This window comes from Crassostrea angulata, chromosome 9 (genome assembly GCF_025612915.1).
Source record: "Crassostrea angulata isolate pt1a10 chromosome 9, ASM2561291v2, whole genome shotgun sequence".
Lineage (NCBI taxonomy): Eukaryota > Metazoa > Mollusca > Bivalvia > Ostreida > Ostreidae > Magallana > Magallana angulata.
The window spans coordinates 36343132-36361418 of record NC_069119.1 but is presented as its reverse complement, the minus strand read 5'-3'; the positions used below and the strand labels follow the sequence as shown (position 1 = coordinate 36361418).

Below are 18287 nucleotides of genomic sequence, written 5' to 3'. Positions count from 1 at the left end.
ATCAAACATAATTCAGATTTTTTTAGATTAGATGTTTAATATATTTTTAAAAACTCAAATATTCATCATTACGTTTTGTACATATTAATGTTGCTACATCAGTACAATGCATTATTGACGGGATACTAAAACATAAGAATCGTAATATTTCTTTTAAATGGTAGCAGCTGAGATAATATATTCTCTCCGATGATTCAACCTTAAATAGGGAATTCTGGTTGACTTATTTCAACATGGGGCTTTTCTAGAACCCCATTTGATACAATGTGACCATAGTGTATGACATTTATCGAATATAAATCGCGCAATAATGGTTAAATTAATGGAGATAGACCTAGGTTATCTACTCCAAGACCTTTATCAAGTAGTATTTGAGAAATAATGATGTGATTAAATAGATATACATAGGTGTCATCACGGTTGTTCAACAACAGATGTCTTTATTATCAAAATTAACCCACCCCTTCCCTCAGAGAGATACTCTGACATAGTGAACGGGTCACTAACGGTCATCTAATGCAAAATGTTAATTAATGATGGGCAATTGGATAAATTAACAATGTTCTAAATGTATGTAGCTAAAATTGAAATACTTTATTAGAATTGCTTTATTACCAAGAGTCTCTGACTTTTCCGCTTATCCCCGAAGCTGGTTATGTTGACCAGTCGTGGTGCTTATATATATATATGCCCTGACCCGACTGTCGATTTACAGTTGCCCGAATCTCTACAAAGGATCAACAGAGATACTAGAATCATGCTTGTCCACAGGACCTGGCTATTTACCTTTGGGATGGTGCTGTTGAATGTCCATCTTACTTGCGTATGTCTTATTTAATTTCAAATTATGTGATACGCTTTGGGTTTTTTTTTAATTTGAACATATTTTATTATGCAAATATACATTTACATAAAAGGATTAGGCAGTATGCAATGCGTATGTAAGCCTTCCGCAGGTATTAACTGTCCAAGTTATATATAATTATACATTTATAGCTTAAGACTTATTTCCTAATATTTTTATCTTAATTTTGTAAAAACCAAAAAGTAAGACGAATTGTTCTTGTTCATTATAAATAAAAAAAGAGTCCATATTTGTAGCTATACGTGACGGACAATAATATTTTTTTTACGAAAACCATTGATGTCAGTGAAAAGGAATACATACAAGTTTTAGGTTTTATTCCTATTCGGCCAAACACCAAGTCCATATTATGCATGTATAACGTTTAAAGACATAGAAATAGCGCGTTTAAAAGGAATTATGAATCAGGAATTAGGAATCACTAATCTGATGATTTATGAATGATCCAGGCATACCAGATATTGCATCCTTTCGGCAAGCCGGGGATACAGCCCCTGGTGCTGAACATCACAGCGGACCCAAACACCAAGAGGGCGTTCTACTACGCCAGGTTCATCGGTCCTCCGGACACAAAGGCGATGTTTGATGGAACATTCAGGAAAGGTATTTGTAACCTTTAGGATGAAGATCTTTACTTATATTGTATTTGACTTTGAATAATGGTCAAAGTCACGAAGTAAAATAGTAATTGCAACTTCTTCTTAAGCTGTTTTGTTCGTTTTATTATTGGTGTGAATAAACTGGTCGGTTATTTTTACATTGGGATTTTTTTGTATAATGTGATTTATTGATTGGAAGTGCTGTGATTGGATGAGAGTCTGTGTTTTTTGATTGGTTGAAATGTTCTTGCATTGAGATTAGTTAACTGTTTGAGCGATGAATGAATTTGTGATGCGATTGGTTGATCGTTTGTGTGATTTGATTGGTTGAGTGTTTGTGTGATTTGATTGGTTGAGTGTTTAATGTAATTGATAAACTCTGTTTTGGTAGGTGATCGGTTAATCGTTAGTGTGATGATTTGTTGATTTTCTTAGTTTATTGTTGAATAAAATTAATACGCCATCTTAGCAAAAATTCTCATTTCTCCTAACCAGATATCCCTCTGCCAATTCACCTGCGTGCAATGTCAACATGCTGAATAATTTTCTTAACGTGTACGCATACAGTGTTTGCGCTGTACTTTTAAACATGAAATAATGCTTTTGAATATATCCCTATCATATACTTAGTATGTAGTTGAGTATTGTAAACCAACTTTTATTCGCGTGCAAAAAATTTTCGCGAGGTTTGCGAGAGCCTTTTCATTGCGAATATTTCTCCCCGCGAACCAATCCTTTGTCAAAAGTTTTTATAACAATACAGGTCAGGATACGGCTTGGTCGCGAACATTAGTCGTCGCGAACCAATTTTTCGGTAGTGTAAAGCGAAATACATTTTAGTCGCCGCGAATAAAAATTGGTTAACAGTATATATACTCTTGTATTGCATGACATATTCGTCTGCTTCACCTAAGCAGAACCTTGAATGCATTATTGATTACCTTTGTCATCTCTATGTTTTAGTATCAACTTCAAGAATATTCTCTGAGTTCGAAGCTGTGGCCATATTTTCTTTAAGAACAACGACGAATCGCAGGATTGTTTTGACGTCTCCTTTCACGACCGATCTCCTATGGTTAGAATATGACGTAAATCAAAGTATATATCAAACCGAGTTCGACAGAATCCCGTGCGAGTTCGAGGTCAAGAAATCCCAGGATTACGGAGCAGGCATTGTCCAGTACTCGGTCAGAGCGGAAAACTGCGATGTTGATAATCGGTACGACAGCAACAAGTCAATCACGACTCTTTTAACGCAGATTAAAAAATCCGGGGAAAAGGTGATGTACAGTTTAAATAACTCCTTTTTTACTCCAACTCCTCCAGATTACATTTTTGACTACTGTAATATGACGGGCGGCAGCACGGGATCCGGGTTTCACGGCACCATGACTATGAACATAAAGAAAATGGCGACCGATGATGTTGAGGTCAGGCCCCCGATGTTCTTTAATCTCAATGTCAGGGATAAGCCGCTTCAAGCGCTGGCGTGGGGGTTCATGTATATAACCATATGATGAACGAAATAACATGGAAAGAAAGCATTCTTAAAAACGCAGAAAGTATTATGCACGTACTTTTGTTAAGAAATGTACACAGTTAAGATGGTTAATTATCTATTCCAAGTACTTTTTTGAGTGGAATAAACAAGATTTGTTACATGCATCTAATTTGGATTTTTTATTTTTGGTTTAAGTAGACAGATATATTACGGCTTATTTCATAATTTTATGCTATAATAGCATTACCAAATGTATTCAGAGTATTCCCAAGAAATGTTTAGTGGATCTGAGAATATTTTCATATTTCAAAACTTAAAAAACAGGGAAGACAACAGACTTAATAACGATCACTCTATATCTCTATAATCTTCAATTCATAAAAATAACATTATGAAAAGTAAAAGAAATTGAAATCTTACGTCAATTCATTTAATTTTGCATAAAAATGTAATATACATTTATACATAATTCAGATCAACAAACTACACATTGTAAAATAGCACTTCATGCACTGGATTTAACGATGCCAACTGCCATCAAAGTTAACCAGATGGCAAACGCTGGCAATTAAGGTACAAAACCCCACCAACAAAGGGGGCTAACTCTTGCAATTTCAATACAACATTTGTTACAAACAGTTGAAATATATAAGTACATGTACCTTTAGAGGTTACAGATTAATTTTTACTGTCTTTTAAACATTGTTACAACTATGTACCATAATTAAATTAAATCTCTGTATCACTTGTTTCATACACAACAACTTACAACACTGCAAGAATGCAATGAAACAATTTTCTTAATGTCTAAACAAAATAATATTCTTAACACAACATATATGAGTATTTTCAAAGTACATCTTCATAACTTTTACTGTATGGAATGTAGGCATGTTTGTTGCAATACAGTATCATGCAGAAGTAACAAGACATAATATTAATTCTGTTCAGGAAATTTAAGGTCATAATTACTGTTGTATACAGCAAAACTCGGTTATAAGGAAGTCACTGGGACCTAAGAAATTACTTCGTTATATCCGTAATTCGTTATAACTGTATTAGAAATTCATTAAATTTACATAGCTGGGGATCCAAGATGACTTCGCTATATCCATAAATTCGCAATATCCGTGTTCATACTAAACGAGTTTTACTGTACACTCAATGTATGCATAGGGACATTATTTCTTTATCTGTTGCAAAGCCAATAGTGACAAAATATAATTCTGATTTCTTTGCTTTGGTATGAGTACAGTATATATTCAGTATAGCTATAAAGCAGTTTTACCTACAAATGATGTTTTTCATTATAAACAGGAATAGAGGCCCACACCTTTAATATAGAGCTTAAGACAACAAATAAAACTTAAGATTCGATAAACTATGTGTATTTGTACAGAAAAAAGATGAAAGACCAGTCAATTGTGAAACGTTTACATTACCTACATTTGAAATTCATTGCTGACGGATAGATGATGTTATATTAATCACAAGACTAATTTTTTGTTCATATACTGCGTAATATCTAAGTGCATGTACTGGTTATTGGCAAGCATTAGATAGGACTGGTGCATTTGTTTGCGAATCTTTTAACACTTTGTTGACACAAACACTAATAATTGCAATCTGTACACATAAAGCTAAAATATATGGGTGAAATAGCTCCCTGTTATAAAATACTACAACCTTTCAAAAATTACACAAATGAAAACAGAGTGACACTTTTAAAAATTAAAACGTTCACATTGGTTTAATCTCCAATACTGAGAAGACAAAAATGGATCCGGATCATCTTAAAAAAAGAACTACCAACCAAAATTCTGAAATCATTTTGGTTCTGATAAATGGCTCATTTCATTGTGACATTTTATTCACTAAAATATACCTAAGCCTGTTTTCTGCAATGATACAAATAGTAACCATTGACGAAAATATGTCTCTGTAAACCATTGGTTTTGACTACCCTCAACATGGAATCCCCCCCCCCCCCCACCCCCCAATCAAAATTCAAATGACTCCACAATAACCAATCAAAGTGAACACAGATCAAATGATTTATAATCAGCTAGAAGTATCTACCGGTACATGTTATACACTGTACTACCTATTTCATAGACTTATGTTCCCCATTTATAGAGCATGTCTATTATGCTTACAAATGTATTACACATCTTCCATTGGTTTGAACACAGATTCGCTATGCAGAGTTAACATTGCATAGTCAGTTACGGGAAATAAGTACAACAGAGCTCTTTATAAAAAAACAAAAATACTTCAACAGGAAATAACCACAGTGACCATGATTCCAGATTGCTCTCTCTCTCTCTCTCTCTCTCTTTCTCTCTCTCTCTCTCTCTCTCTCTCTCTCTCTCTCTCTCTCTCTCTCTCTCTAGCACTACTTCCAATAAAAGCTATCTAGAGGAAGAATATAATATCTAAGTTGTCTGGTGGAAAATGACTGCAAAGTTCATAAAAACATAAACAGGACCAGACAGGTGTCCCACGGAAAATGTCTGTTGACTGCAAAGTAGGACCGGACAACTAAAAATTAGGTCAGCTGGTCAGCCCAAATCCAGCACACATACCCAACAGAGTGTCCAATGTATCTGTCCAGTTATCCATCCCATGTATCTACTACACTACGAGACAAAGTCTATGAGGAATGAGATGGAGATGCACAATTCCTGGATCCATTAAATTCAACGTTTCTCACAGCACCACGGATTGAGCAGATTCAGCTCTGAGGTATCCACTGAGTTTATATCCACTAAACACAGAAATCCGTCCATCCAACACTCCCCCTTAGCGACTCATCCTCCGACTGCTGTTATAGGCATACAACCATTTTCAAGTTAAAGTCACCACTTTTCATGTTTTATAACGATTGGAAGGCAGAGTAAAGAGAAGGAGGAGGCGTGTCATATTTCTTCCACGTAACTTGCAGGAAATATTCCGACGCGTCCGTTCTTTTCTCCCTGCCACCATCCGTCCATCTGTTTGTCGTACACGTTGATGATATCACCTTAAGAAATTGTACGGAAATCATTAATATTTTTATGATATGAAAACTTAAAGCATATTTAAAAAATCGTATGGAAATCATTAATATATTAAAATATTTCTATAATAAATACATGTACCTTAAATGTATCATATCACTTTCAAAAAATGTAGAGATTTGTGGTAAGAATTTATTTATTAAAAAGTTTCATTAAACTTTTACAAATCAGGTGATAACTCATCTCAGAATATTGTAAATAGATTCAATGAGTATCCATACTCTATTGATTGTCATTGAATCAGGTTTGTTCTGTATGTACCCTGACATATTAACATGGTTAGACCAACATTGACTTAAGTAATATTGTCATTATAAAAAACTGTTCTGCAAGAATATATTCAGATACAGTGGAATCATTACAATTCATGGGAGCTCAATGTTTCTGAATTTCGATGGTACCCCTAATGCCCTGATTTATTAGTTACATGGTTTGTTGTTGACCTATTCTGGTTTATACATGGTCAGTAAATTCCTTCTGGGGCGAGAACGGAGAATATATCTTACTGACCGTCTCTGTGTAAATGATTAATAGCATAGAAAACTCTATCAGTAATAGTTTCATGTTTTCATGGGTTGTAGTTGACCTAAAATGATTTATACGTGGCCAGTAAATTCCATATGGGGCGAGAATAGAGCTTGAGTCTACATATGGAATTTACTGATGAGTGTAATATTCACCTGGTCTGATGGACAGTTCATCGTTTTGACTAGCGTCGTAATCGTACAGGGCGCGACATCGCCCGACTACATGTGGGTCTGCGTAGTCCTCAAACTCGTCCTCAGCTGAAAACAAACCAGACAGTCCATTAAATAATCAGGTAATTCTTAATAGTAGTCCATTAAATACTGTAAGTAGTTTTAATTCCATGGTGTTAAAATTTCACAATTTCTATAAAAGTACCAATCACGATGGTTTTAATTTCACGCTGCTTGAAAATCAACAGATCAGAATATAAACATTAAAACGTTTTTGAAATCTAATGATAGTATTCACGATGGGTTTAATTTCGCGGGAAAATGTTAAATCGCGAACATAGCGAAATTAAAACCATCGTGATTACTTGCCAATCTACAGTAATCAGGTCATTCTTAATAGCAGTCCATAAAATAATCAGGCAATTTGTAATAAAGAATACTGGTAATACATTTCCATTAAACACTATAACAGATTTTAAATAGACTCTTATAATCTATAATAAATACTTCAAGATTTCAATAACAGCTCATGATCTGTGATAAACACTTAAAGAGATTGATAATACTTGATGATTTCAATTTTATCAAAAAACACTTTTAGATACAAAGAAACACTTGAAGGTCTCCAATCAACATAATTATTTAGATTTGAAAAAAGCACCTAATATAAAATTCAATTAACACTGAAATATATTAATATCAAACACTTTGAAAATATTTCAATAAACACTTAATATTTCAATTCAAAGAGTCATTCTAATTTTGACTAATATAATAAAAAAAAATGAGTCAACTACTACTAAATCATAAAATCAAAATCAAATGAATTAAAACGGTCATAAAGGGTCAATGGTATGAATATTACATTTGTTTGAGTTTGTTTTTATGTATTTCATTTAATATTTGTTTTTATGTATTTCAGTAAATGAATGAAACTTCTTGCACTCAATTTTTATCAAGACACAGGTGTATCATACCGAATGGTTCCTCGTAAGGATCGGACTGCGTCTGATTGGCTAAAGCTCCAACCGTAACTGAGGTAACATCGTAACCAGAATTCCCCTCCAAGGCAATATTAATAGGTAATCGTAGTACACTAGTTGGAATTCCCTGCAAATAAAGCCAATGGCATAATTCAAAAAAAAATTCTTTCTGAAAAGACATTCTCTAAAGATATCTGCTACAGAATTCGTAATCTCATAAAGAGCTAGGTACAGCTTCCTTCAAACTTTGCACCGCTTTTATGGGAAAAAAGTAAAGTCTTTGTGTTTAACATGTTTAATGATATGAGAAAGTTAATTTTAAATTTAGTAATATTCAATTTCTTAATTTATTTGTCTATCAATTTTCTTCTAGATTGATTATAGAGCAAGACTTTTTAATAAGCCATGGTCTTTCTTTCTTAGAGCATAGAGGTAATATAGGTTAAGGTGTTTATTACATATTAAATAGTGCCTGTTTGGAAGGGTAACAGTTGAAATTTACATTGTCTGCCGACGCAACGCGAAGATTGACAACAGTTTCGCAGGGTGTCAGTTTCAACTGTATCAGTTACCCTCCAAAACAGGCACTATTTACGTTATAATACTGAATATCCTTATTTTAAATAAAACTTTACTCCATTCATAGAGGAATGACGTGAATTCTACAGTGAACTGTACGCGCACAATTTTTGCGCATGTAACAATTCGTTGTGTTACCCGTTGCCAAGTCTGTTGCTAATGCTGAGGGTAATAGAACGGAATATAAACTGCGTCTAAACCAATCAGATTTCAGTATTTAACATGAAAATATAATATACATGCATTGTTACCTGTTTGTCCCGCTGTGTCTCTATGTACTTGGCAAACTTGTGCTCCAGTTTGGGCTGACACTCCAGCTTGGCTAGGACAGAGGCTATCTTAAAATGACTAGCTTCTAGGAAATTCATCATAAACATCACCTGTGAAATTTAACATTGACATAGAAAGAGGCTCACTTACGAGATGCATGTACAAATTCAACCAAGCTAAACCAGTTACCACCAGTGTTGTGTATGTTCATGTTATAAAGTGTTAACACACAGTTACCTTCAATACAACAAATTAAGTGGGTTATTGCGTCATCTATAAGTTTTATTATTTATGAAAATTAAACAACATATTGTACTTCACACGCTAGATATTTAAAAAATACATAGTCAACAAAGGAAGAAGTTTTTTTGATATTATTCAACAGAACTAAGTCTTTTCATCATCAGGGCTTTCAGTAAGGGATGAGTTATTGCCCTTTCACTGCTAATGCATAATTTTCCATCTCCAAATTTCATAATTGGAAAATAAAGTCTGGAAATAATCCTGTTCAAATTGATAAATTCACCTCTTCAATTCATATTTGTTAAAAGCCGAGGTCATACATTTATGATTTTTCCACTGACAGACATAGCTCATGTTGAGTCATATAAATATATTAATTATATACATCATACATATAACCAGAACTGACTGACCTGACATAGCCTCTGTTTGGCATCTTCCTGAGCGTCCTGGTCGGCAAAATTAGGTCGCTCTCTATACACCCCCACCAACTTTTCCACACCTAAATTGAGAGAAAAAAACCCATACAATCATAAAGCTGTACCAAGGGTAGCATCAAGTTTCACCTGTATACATCATTCATTTATAGAATATAAAATTGTTAAAACTTTTCATTATTACATTAACATCAAGCCCTGGCCCCGGGGCCATAAAACTTAGACGAGCTTACTTTTGATCTAAGTCTCACTTTTACAAAAGAAACATATAGTGGAAAAGTGAGACTGAGATCAAAAGTGAGCTCGTCTAAGTTTTATGGCCCCGGGGCCTGATGTCTCAATGAGACTGTATACTGTAAACGTACCGGTACATGTATCATATTTGGCATGTATGATATTCGGTGAAATATGCTTTTACAACAAATTAACATAAATTTGATTTAGCACATTTCTGAATGTAGCTATATATCTACTTATATATTCTACATTTGGTGATGTACTTGATTGAGCGGACGCCGTTTTATGCCAAAAATCCTAAATAGAATACACAGCCAAATGCAATATGTTTACAGTATTATATTTATCATTTACCTTCCTTCCCCTTCTTCTCCCGCTCTAAGGACTGTCGTAAGTATAACAGATAATTCTGGAGGGCGTTCTTCCTCCGCTCTGCATTCATTGTGAACTGTAGGTCCTCAGCCTGTAATTAATACCCAGCAAACATTAATGCAAACCCAGCGTAAATAACAACTTTACAGTATCATGATCTCTGAAAAGTTCCAGGAGAGAGAGAGAGAAAAAATATAAGTTATGTACCTACTATAGTAGCAAACATTATCAATGAAAATGTTTGCTGTAATGGTACCTAAACATTGTCCTGACAATAATTTTTCGTGATGTTCCTGATAAACACAATAGGAGAGAGAGAGAGAGAGAAAGAGAGAGAGAGAGATAAAAAATAGAAAAAAGCAAGAGAGGAGTAAAGGCTGAGAGTTAACTGAAAAGAGAGAGAGAGAGAGAGAGAGAGAGAGAGAGAGAGAGAGAGAGAGAGAGGGGAAACTAAGAAGAGATACTTACGTAGCAGTCTAGCAGTATCTGTTCCGGCGGCGTTCCCTGAGTGCCCCTCTGTTGAGCTATGGATCGGAGGTCTGCCTGAATATCCACAGATATCACAGACTCGTGTAATTTATCACAACTCTGTAACAGAAATATCTATTGATATCAAAACAATATTACAGAAATCAAACATTCACTGCTATCACAGACTCATGTAATTTATCACAACTCTGTAACAGAGATATCTATTGATATCACAACAATATGAAATCAAACATTTACAGATATCACAGACTCATGTAATTTATCACAACTCTGTAACAGAGATATCTATTGATATCACAACAATATGAAATCAAACATTTACCACTGTTATCACAGACTCGTGCAACACAGATATCACAACAGATATATCATATTTATGTCTAAAACTCTGTATGAGAAATGTCTATTGACATCAACAATACAATACATAAACATCTACTGATATCAGACTATTGATATCACCAATACAACACATAAACATCTACTGATATCACAGACTCAAGCTCTAACAACTCTGTATGATTTCAATTATACAATATAGAGGCCAATTTCAATATACATCTACATATGTACTGTAATATCATACTCAAAACAAAAGTGTGGAAATCAACTTTCTCCCAATATTTGTCTTGTCTATGTGGTAGAAGAAGCAACAAGCCACCACCCATTAACAGTTTAAACTGTGTGTTTCCTAGACGATACTGTAAATGTATTACATACGGCAATTAAGGAAGGAGTCTTTTCTGGTTTTCGACTTGTCAAACGTAAATTTGATTAATTGTTCATTAAATCAAGATGAAAGGAAATTAAAATAGTATATTTTTTTTTCTTTTTAACTATCATACAACTTGGCATAGAAAAATGTAATCAATGTTGAGAATGGAACAAGGACTATATTTTTGGCGTAATATTGGTGTAGGAAAATATCACATGTTGCGCAATTCAGAATTGCTGCAAATTATATATATATAATGTTTTAGCATTTTAAAAACAATAACAATAATGTTGGATTTTTTTTTACTAATGTGAACTAATAATATGATACTTGGGTTTCAGATAATGTCTTTAAAATATGATTTGCCTATCAAATAACATTTTATAAGCTTTTTAAAGCGCCCATTCTATACATTGATTTTTGTGAAAAAATCACTAAAATCAGTTTTTCTCTCTTATGAAAAGGTCAATATATAAGCTTTTCTGTCAATTTATATCTTTATTTAAAGTCTTCATAATACATAAAAATTAGAAATATTTTATTATTGGAAGCATAAAAAAATAATCAAAATTTCTTCAAAATTTAAGAAAATTAGAGGAAATGCGGGCTAAGCAATATCAATTTTAGTATAAATATTTATTCCAATTTAGTAGTATAAGCTGATAGACACTCTCATGGTCTATGATTTCATTGAAAATTTGAATCTTCAAATCTTAAACAAATGTCTGCAGAACTATAAAGAGCTACACCTATTTTTATCAATCTTTACGTTGAGGAAAAAGGTAGTGACCTTGACCTGACCTTTATCCGAAAACAGAAAGGTCAAATTTAATTAAACTGATAGAATCATTAAGTAATATGATCCGTTTGACTGTGTCAAAATTTCATGCATTTCTTATTATAAGAAGTATGTTTGATAATGAAAAGACTCCTTCCTTAAGATATTTAGCAGAAATTAGTTTTTGATTTGATTTAGCTCGCTTCTGAATGTGACAATTCTTATAATTATATGCATGGCATTTAGCCGTGTTCTTGATTTAGCAGGAGCGGTATTATATATACGCCAAAAGTGCTAAATAGAATACACAACCAAATGTAGTATGTTTACAGTAACTGACAGTTAAACTGGTTCAACTTTCTTTGATATTTTTATCTTGCACACAATAAAATGAAGCTAACTGGTCATTGTCCACTTACTGTTTGAAATCCGGGTCCCATGGACGATAGCTGACAATTATACTGGTTCAGGTGTTCAGCCATCTTGGCCAGTCTCTCTTCATCCAGACCCTGGAGCTGGGCACTTCCCTGTAGAAAACAGATAACATGTCTGGGATAAGAGACATCAGACACTTCCATATGGTCACAAAAGGAATAAGATCTAGATTCTCAGGCCAAAATTTTTAAATTACAGCAAGCAGGCATTATTTTTTTACTTTCCAAAGGCAATAACACAATTTTCAAATTGTAAGTTAAATTGAAAATTTGGTTTTTCCGCTTTTCAATCTTACAATAGAAATGATCAATGCAGCAGCATTAAGCTGATGCAGCAAAACCGGAGAAACGAAACAGTTATTTTTATTGGTCTTGTGCATTTTTATCAAATGAATATTAAAAAAAAAAAGATGCCCCAATCCCCAAATAACTGTCTTCAATTGAAAAAACCCTAAATCTAATCTATCTTCTTTTCTTAACAACTTTTAAACAAGTTAAAATTTCTTGTTCTTAATAATTAGACTTTGTCCAAAATTCAGGTTTAGGCATTGAACACACTGAATTCGACATTTTCTCTACAGCTTTATTTTTCTTTTTTTATAAAACTGTTGTAAAAATTCAACTTGCATACATTGTACATAATCAGTCTTCCCTGAAGGTCATACATGTGACTGACCTTGACTTGTGAGACTGACCTTGACCTTTGAGACTGACCTTGGCGACATTGAACTCCCACTCCTGTCTGGCGGTCTCTGCTTTCTCACACAGTTCACAGTACTCTTTGTCCGCCTTTCTCAGCAGCTTCCGCATCTGGTCACACTTCTTCTCTATCTGTGGTAATAACAACACGTACTAAATACTGTATACAGGGTAATTTTTTGCCCCATTTAAGTTTTGCCCTTCTACACTTGCAAACAGTTTCCCCAGTCTTAAGTCATAGTTGCATGTGCTTAAAAAGAGATGATATGATACAATGGAATTCGTCCAGTCTTAAATTTGCCCGCGGACAACGATTTTAGGCAAAATGGCGAAAATAGTACGTGGGCAAATATTTCCCTGTATACAGTATTACACTTCTTTTATATCTAAAGTTATACCACTGTGTATTCTTACCGTACCTATTTGACTGTATAACTTGATGCTATACATTTTCAGCTGTTTCCACCTCATGTCATTACAGAAATGTACACAAAAAGAGCAAGAGCAAGCTTAGGGTGAGAGGGTTCATTACCTGACTTACTGTTATTCTATCATCTGACAAACTGTTACATAACTTAGAGACCAGGCCCCGGGGCCATAAAACTTAGGCGAGCTTACTTTTGATCCAAGTCTCACTTTTACAAAAGGAACAATGGAAAAGTGAAACTGAGATCAAAGGTTTTATGGCCCCGGGGCCAGCTCACTTTTGATCTAAGTTTCACTTTAAAAGGAAAATATAATAGTGGAAAGTGACACTGAGATCAGGATGCTTGTTTTTGCCATTGGGCATGATCAAGTTGAAATATATCTTGGTTTGTAGTTACCGGTGTCATATAATATTATATATATATATATATCAAAATATTATATGACACCGGTACTGTTTGATGTTATACCCATTTACTTTGTTTGTCTTTTTTCGTTTTTCCTTTACTGTTTACATGCCGTTATTATATATTTACTTTGTGTTTGTCTTTCTGTTTTATCTACCAGGGTATATTCTTAAGTTTACAGTTCAAACATATTTACTTTCTGTTTCATCTCTACTGGTTACAGTTATTACATATTTACTTTCTGTTTGTCTTTCTCTGTTTTCCCTTTACTGTTTACAGTTATTACATATTTACTTTCTGTTTGTCTTTCTCTGTTTTCCCTTTACTGGATACAGTTATTACATATTTACTTTCTGTTTGTCTTTTTCTGTTTTCCCTTTACTGCTGTCATTCCTATTTTCCTCTCCTTTCTCGCTGTCTTTGGCATGGACGTAACACTGCTTTTTGGCCTGAAAAAAATCAAATATTTATGCAATTCTAACAGTGATACAAAAACATAAATTTTTACTACTAAGCATTATCATATTATCCCTAACTAGCACCTAGGCGCTCAGATCCTGGCAAAATTGGGGCGGTTATTTGGGTAATATGGTACTACTTAATGCACCACTTACAAGCAAGATTAACAATTTCTTTGTTGTAAGCCCTGTATGGTATGTTCCCCTGGCTTTTCTAATTCAGGAAACAGCTGCAACACTTGACAACTACTCTTATAACTTTTGCTATTATTATCATAACAAAAAATTTGAATGAAATATTAGGAATATGGTTTAGTGTGTCAGGTCCTTGTAAATTTACAACAAGTTTGGTTGATTAATGTCGCCATTTTTTATTGGTGAGAAAATTTCATATGGCAGTTTCCCTTTGGATTCATGTAAATATTTAAGGAATAAGAAATCATTCTATGAGCATTATGAAGTGATATTTTTGGTCGGGGCATTGTCAAATCCAATAAAGCCCAATGCCCTTTTTGATAAGATTTGACCACGCTCCAAACGAAATCATCACCTCATAATATTTTATAATTATTACTTATTTCTTACATTTATATCATTTTTCAAGTAGTTCACTTTTAAACAACATTTTTAAAACAACTTATTTCTTATGTAGCACATGCTATGTGTTAATACGCGGCACAGACAATACAGTTTTTCGGTTACTGTATGCTGTAAGACACACCCATTCCTTGTCGCTCATCTTTTAGGAAATTATTGGGCTATAGGCTACACATTTGATTTGTAATGTTTTCAGAGACAAAGACGATTGAAAATGTAAATTTATTGCTTTAACAAAATATTCATGCAAAGCAATGGTGTAAACATTTCTATAGCCCAACCTTGCTTTCCTCCGTCCGTTTGTCAGTGAGTGACTTTAGACTTTTGTCTACCATGGCCTCAACCTACAATACAGAATGCAAACTTTAATTCTTAAATTCATTTGGATTTTTCATTCATAAGGCTCTCAGATTGTGGCTATTGAATGATATTTTTGTGACCATTGCCAATATCTATAAAGCAGAAACATTATCTTTTTTTTCATTATTGAGGCCAACCATAACCATTTCCCTTTATTTTTTGAACTCCTTAAAAAGAACAGTAATTTAATAAATTTTCACACAATTTGACGTCGAATGTAGGAGTTATTATAAATTAATCAACAGAATTCCAGTCATCATTATCATGCCCTGATTTGGAAAAGATTCAGACGTTGGAAAATTATGGTACATGTAACTAAAATACATGTACCAATTGCTGATTTTTCTGTACAGTATGTTTTTGATGTTATTTACACACCGGTTTTCTGGCTTTATTTTGAGTGTCCACCAAGATTTTCAAAGGTTTACTGATTTCTTCAGCCAACTTCAAAGACAAATTCCTGAAAAAGAAAAATTAGTAATCATATATTATAATAAGTTAATCTTTCAAAGCCAATGGTGATTTACATGTACACTAATGTTCCTAATTCTTTATTACTTATGATCTCTACTTAGTTTATTCTGTTCTGTCCAATGCCTCTTCTAGTTTCTTTACTATTTAAGATCTTGTTTTTCGGTTATTCCCCTTTCAACTTTTTTTTTAAGCTCTCTTCCCCAATCCTTAAATTAAGTTACTTTGTAAAAGTTTTATTTTGTTACACCCTCCCCCCCCCCCCCACCCCAGTACTCTTGATTACCTGTGAAGATCCGCACCCCCACCCAGCCTCAAACTTGTAAGACCCCCCCCCCCCCCCTTCACTTACTTGTATAACCCCCCCCCCCCCATCCCCCTCCATCTTGCATGTGTTACAGTTACATTAGCATTTTCCCCTCATCCTTGCCATTTAACTTACTTGTGATTCCCGCACACCATCACCTCCCCTCCACACATAATTAAGGAGTTAAGAATGCCTCCTCTCTTATGTAAAAAAAAAAAGCCACCCACCCACCCTAAATATATATGCACCAACTTCTACCCTATACTTGACAGTGTGTGACCCCCTCAAACTGACTTGTGAAGTTCTGTGTATGACAACCCTCCCCACACTCACACACACAGACTTACTTGTGTAGCTCTGCTGTGTGTGACCCCCCCCCCCCCCCACACACACACACACACTTACTTGTGTAGTTCTGCTGTGTGTGACCCCCCCCCCCCCACACACACACACGCACACTTACTTGTGTAGCTCCGCCTCCTGTTCCATGACACTGGCCACAGACCTCCATCCGTCTGCGAGACTCCTGCAAAAATAATCCACACGTTAATTTTTTTCATATATGCACCAGAGTTTTTTTTATATATATTGTTTGTATCGAATATTGATAATTTTTTTTTAAAATCTTCATAAATCTTTTTCTTTATTCATCAGAATCAGCAAATAATACATGTATGTGATTTAAAAGTGTTGATCATAAGATGAATGAGATCCAGACACATGGACTTCTGTCTGAGTGTATTTTTAAATCATAGTACAAAATGTATAATATATTGATGCACAAAAAATTACGGGCTACCTAACTCAACTTCAAAAAGTCTAGGATCAGAGGGAAAAAAAACCATTCTTCAATGAGGGCCTTGTTTATTCTTTCAGGTATAATGATTTTTCGAACCCCGAGCTGCCAATACACACGCACACATTACAATTGTACATAGATAAAACTGGCAGGAGAAAAGCTCTTTGTTTTAGCCACTTGTATGAAGGACCTAGTGTGTGTGTGTTTTGTAATACCACCACTTCAAACTATCAACCTAATCCACAGAGCTAGGCTACTGGTGAAGTTTTATAAGTGGCCATCAACAACTGACTTTACACTCTCATTATATATTCTACATAACAGTACATCAACAACTGTTCAAGATTTATGAAGTTCTGTGTTTACTTTATATGCATTTACTTGGCAAGAGTTTGGAATTTATGCTGGCTGCAAAAAACGTGGTTCATCCACAGCCAATTGTGAACATTTTTCACCCTCAAACAACACAATCAAATTTCAAAACAGCTAAATCATCAATTCCAAACTGTCTGCCTAATGTAACAGCATTCCTTTCAAACTTGTAAGACACAAACTAGCTGACATTTTGGAAAACCTCAAGCATTTGGTGAATTGTTAGCATTTGTTCTTGCAATGAAAACATCTCTGATGATTCAATGACTTTCTGAACTGTGTTGTAACAGGAATTAAGGTAGTGTAACATGACAGCTCCATAGACTGAATCTGGTCACCGGGTTCAACATCCTCTTGCCCAAGGGCCACAAAACTTGAACGAGCTCATTATTATTTCTGGGCTTGGGGTTATATAACTTATTAGACATGTCTGCGCCAGGGACTGAATCTGGTCACCAGGTCCAACATCCCCATGCCCCAGGGCCACAAAACTTGGACCTGAGTTCACTTTCTATTCCTTGCCCATGGCCATATACCATTAACTTATAACTAGATGAGCCCACTTTCTATTGCCAGGCCCACTGCCATAAAACTAAGATGGACCCAACTTTATTACGGGTCCCACTGCCATAAAACTTAGATTAGCTCATTTTCTATTCTCAAAACTATAAAACCCAAAAAGCTCACTCATAATCTCCAAGTCTCACTTTTACGTTAGAGATCAGTTATTATAGTCAAAGGTGAGACTAAGTCAAAAAGTTAGCTCAACTAATCTTTAAGTCCTCGGGGCTCAGTCTTATGTCAGGAGATTACCACATATGGTCAAAAGATCTTCCCCATATGGACAGGTTAGTGTACTGTACTCACTCCCATCAACTCACAAGGCCACAGTGACAATGCCCAAAGACTACTGTGTACATAGGTATTTTCCCCCTGTGTAATTTTTGCCCTTTTACACTTGGTAACAGTTTGCTCCACCTTGAATTTACCCAGACACAGTTCTGTTTAACGAGAGATATTATGAGACATTGGAATTTGCCAAGTCTTAAATTCAATGCGCTGACAACGGGGGCAAAAGGAGCAAAAATAAAACGGTGGCAAATATTTTCCTAACTGCAGTATGTCCCTT

The 18287-nt window shown here is 34.6% G+C and overlaps 2 protein-coding genes across 6 annotated transcripts in view; one reads left to right on the top strand and one right to left on the bottom strand.

Annotated features, from left to right (window-relative positions):
• Positions 1-686: 686 nt before the first annotated feature.
• On the top strand, positions 687-4956 carry LOC128163073 (uncharacterized). The gene is made up of 3 exons (XM_052826542.1): positions 687-823; positions 1315-1468; positions 2428-4956. The coding sequence occupies exons 1-3, from the start codon at positions 758-760 to the stop codon at positions 2979-2981; spliced, it is 774 nt and encodes a 257-aa protein (XP_052682502.1). The 5' UTR covers positions 687-757; the 3' UTR covers positions 2982-4956.
• Positions 3374-18287, bottom strand: part of LOC128163072 (nostrin-like) — a 28746-nt gene continuing 13832 nt past the window's right edge. For all 5 annotated transcript variants that reach the window (XM_052826541.1, XM_052826536.1, XM_052826537.1 and 2 more), the window contains 13 exons: positions 16451-16513; positions 15588-15669; positions 15131-15193; positions 14145-14243; positions 12977-13093; positions 12248-12355; positions 10312-10431; positions 9826-9934; positions 9211-9299; positions 8536-8664; positions 7700-7832; positions 6705-6809; positions 3374-5987 (listed from right to left, as the gene is read on the bottom strand). In XM_052826541.1, the coding sequence (XP_052682501.1) occupies positions 5884-5987; positions 6705-6809; positions 7700-7832; positions 8536-8664; positions 9211-9299; positions 9826-9934; positions 10312-10431; positions 12248-12355; positions 12977-13093; positions 14145-14243; positions 15131-15193; positions 15588-15669; positions 16451-16513 (1321 nt within the window). In that variant the 3' untranslated portion in view covers positions 3374-5883. The remainder of the gene's footprint in view (positions 5988-6704; positions 6810-7699; positions 7833-8535; positions 8665-9210; positions 9300-9825; positions 9935-10311; positions 10432-12247; positions 12356-12976; positions 13094-14144; positions 14244-15130; positions 15194-15587; positions 15670-16450; positions 16514-18287) is intronic.

Bases quoted from the DNA above. Each gene is read 5' to 3' on its own strand.
- LOC128163073 (XM_052826542.1), top strand. From the start codon at position 758: ATGCTTGTCCACAGGACCTGGCTATTTACCTTTGGGATGGTGCTGTTG. The intron at 824-1,314 runs GTATGTCTTATT...TGAATGATCCAG, and splicing joins TGAATGTCCATCTTACTTGC to GCATACCAGATATTGCATCC. The intron at 1,469-2,427 runs GTATTTGTAACC...TCTATGTTTTAG, and splicing joins TGATGGAACATTCAGGAAAG to TATCAACTTCAAGAATATTC.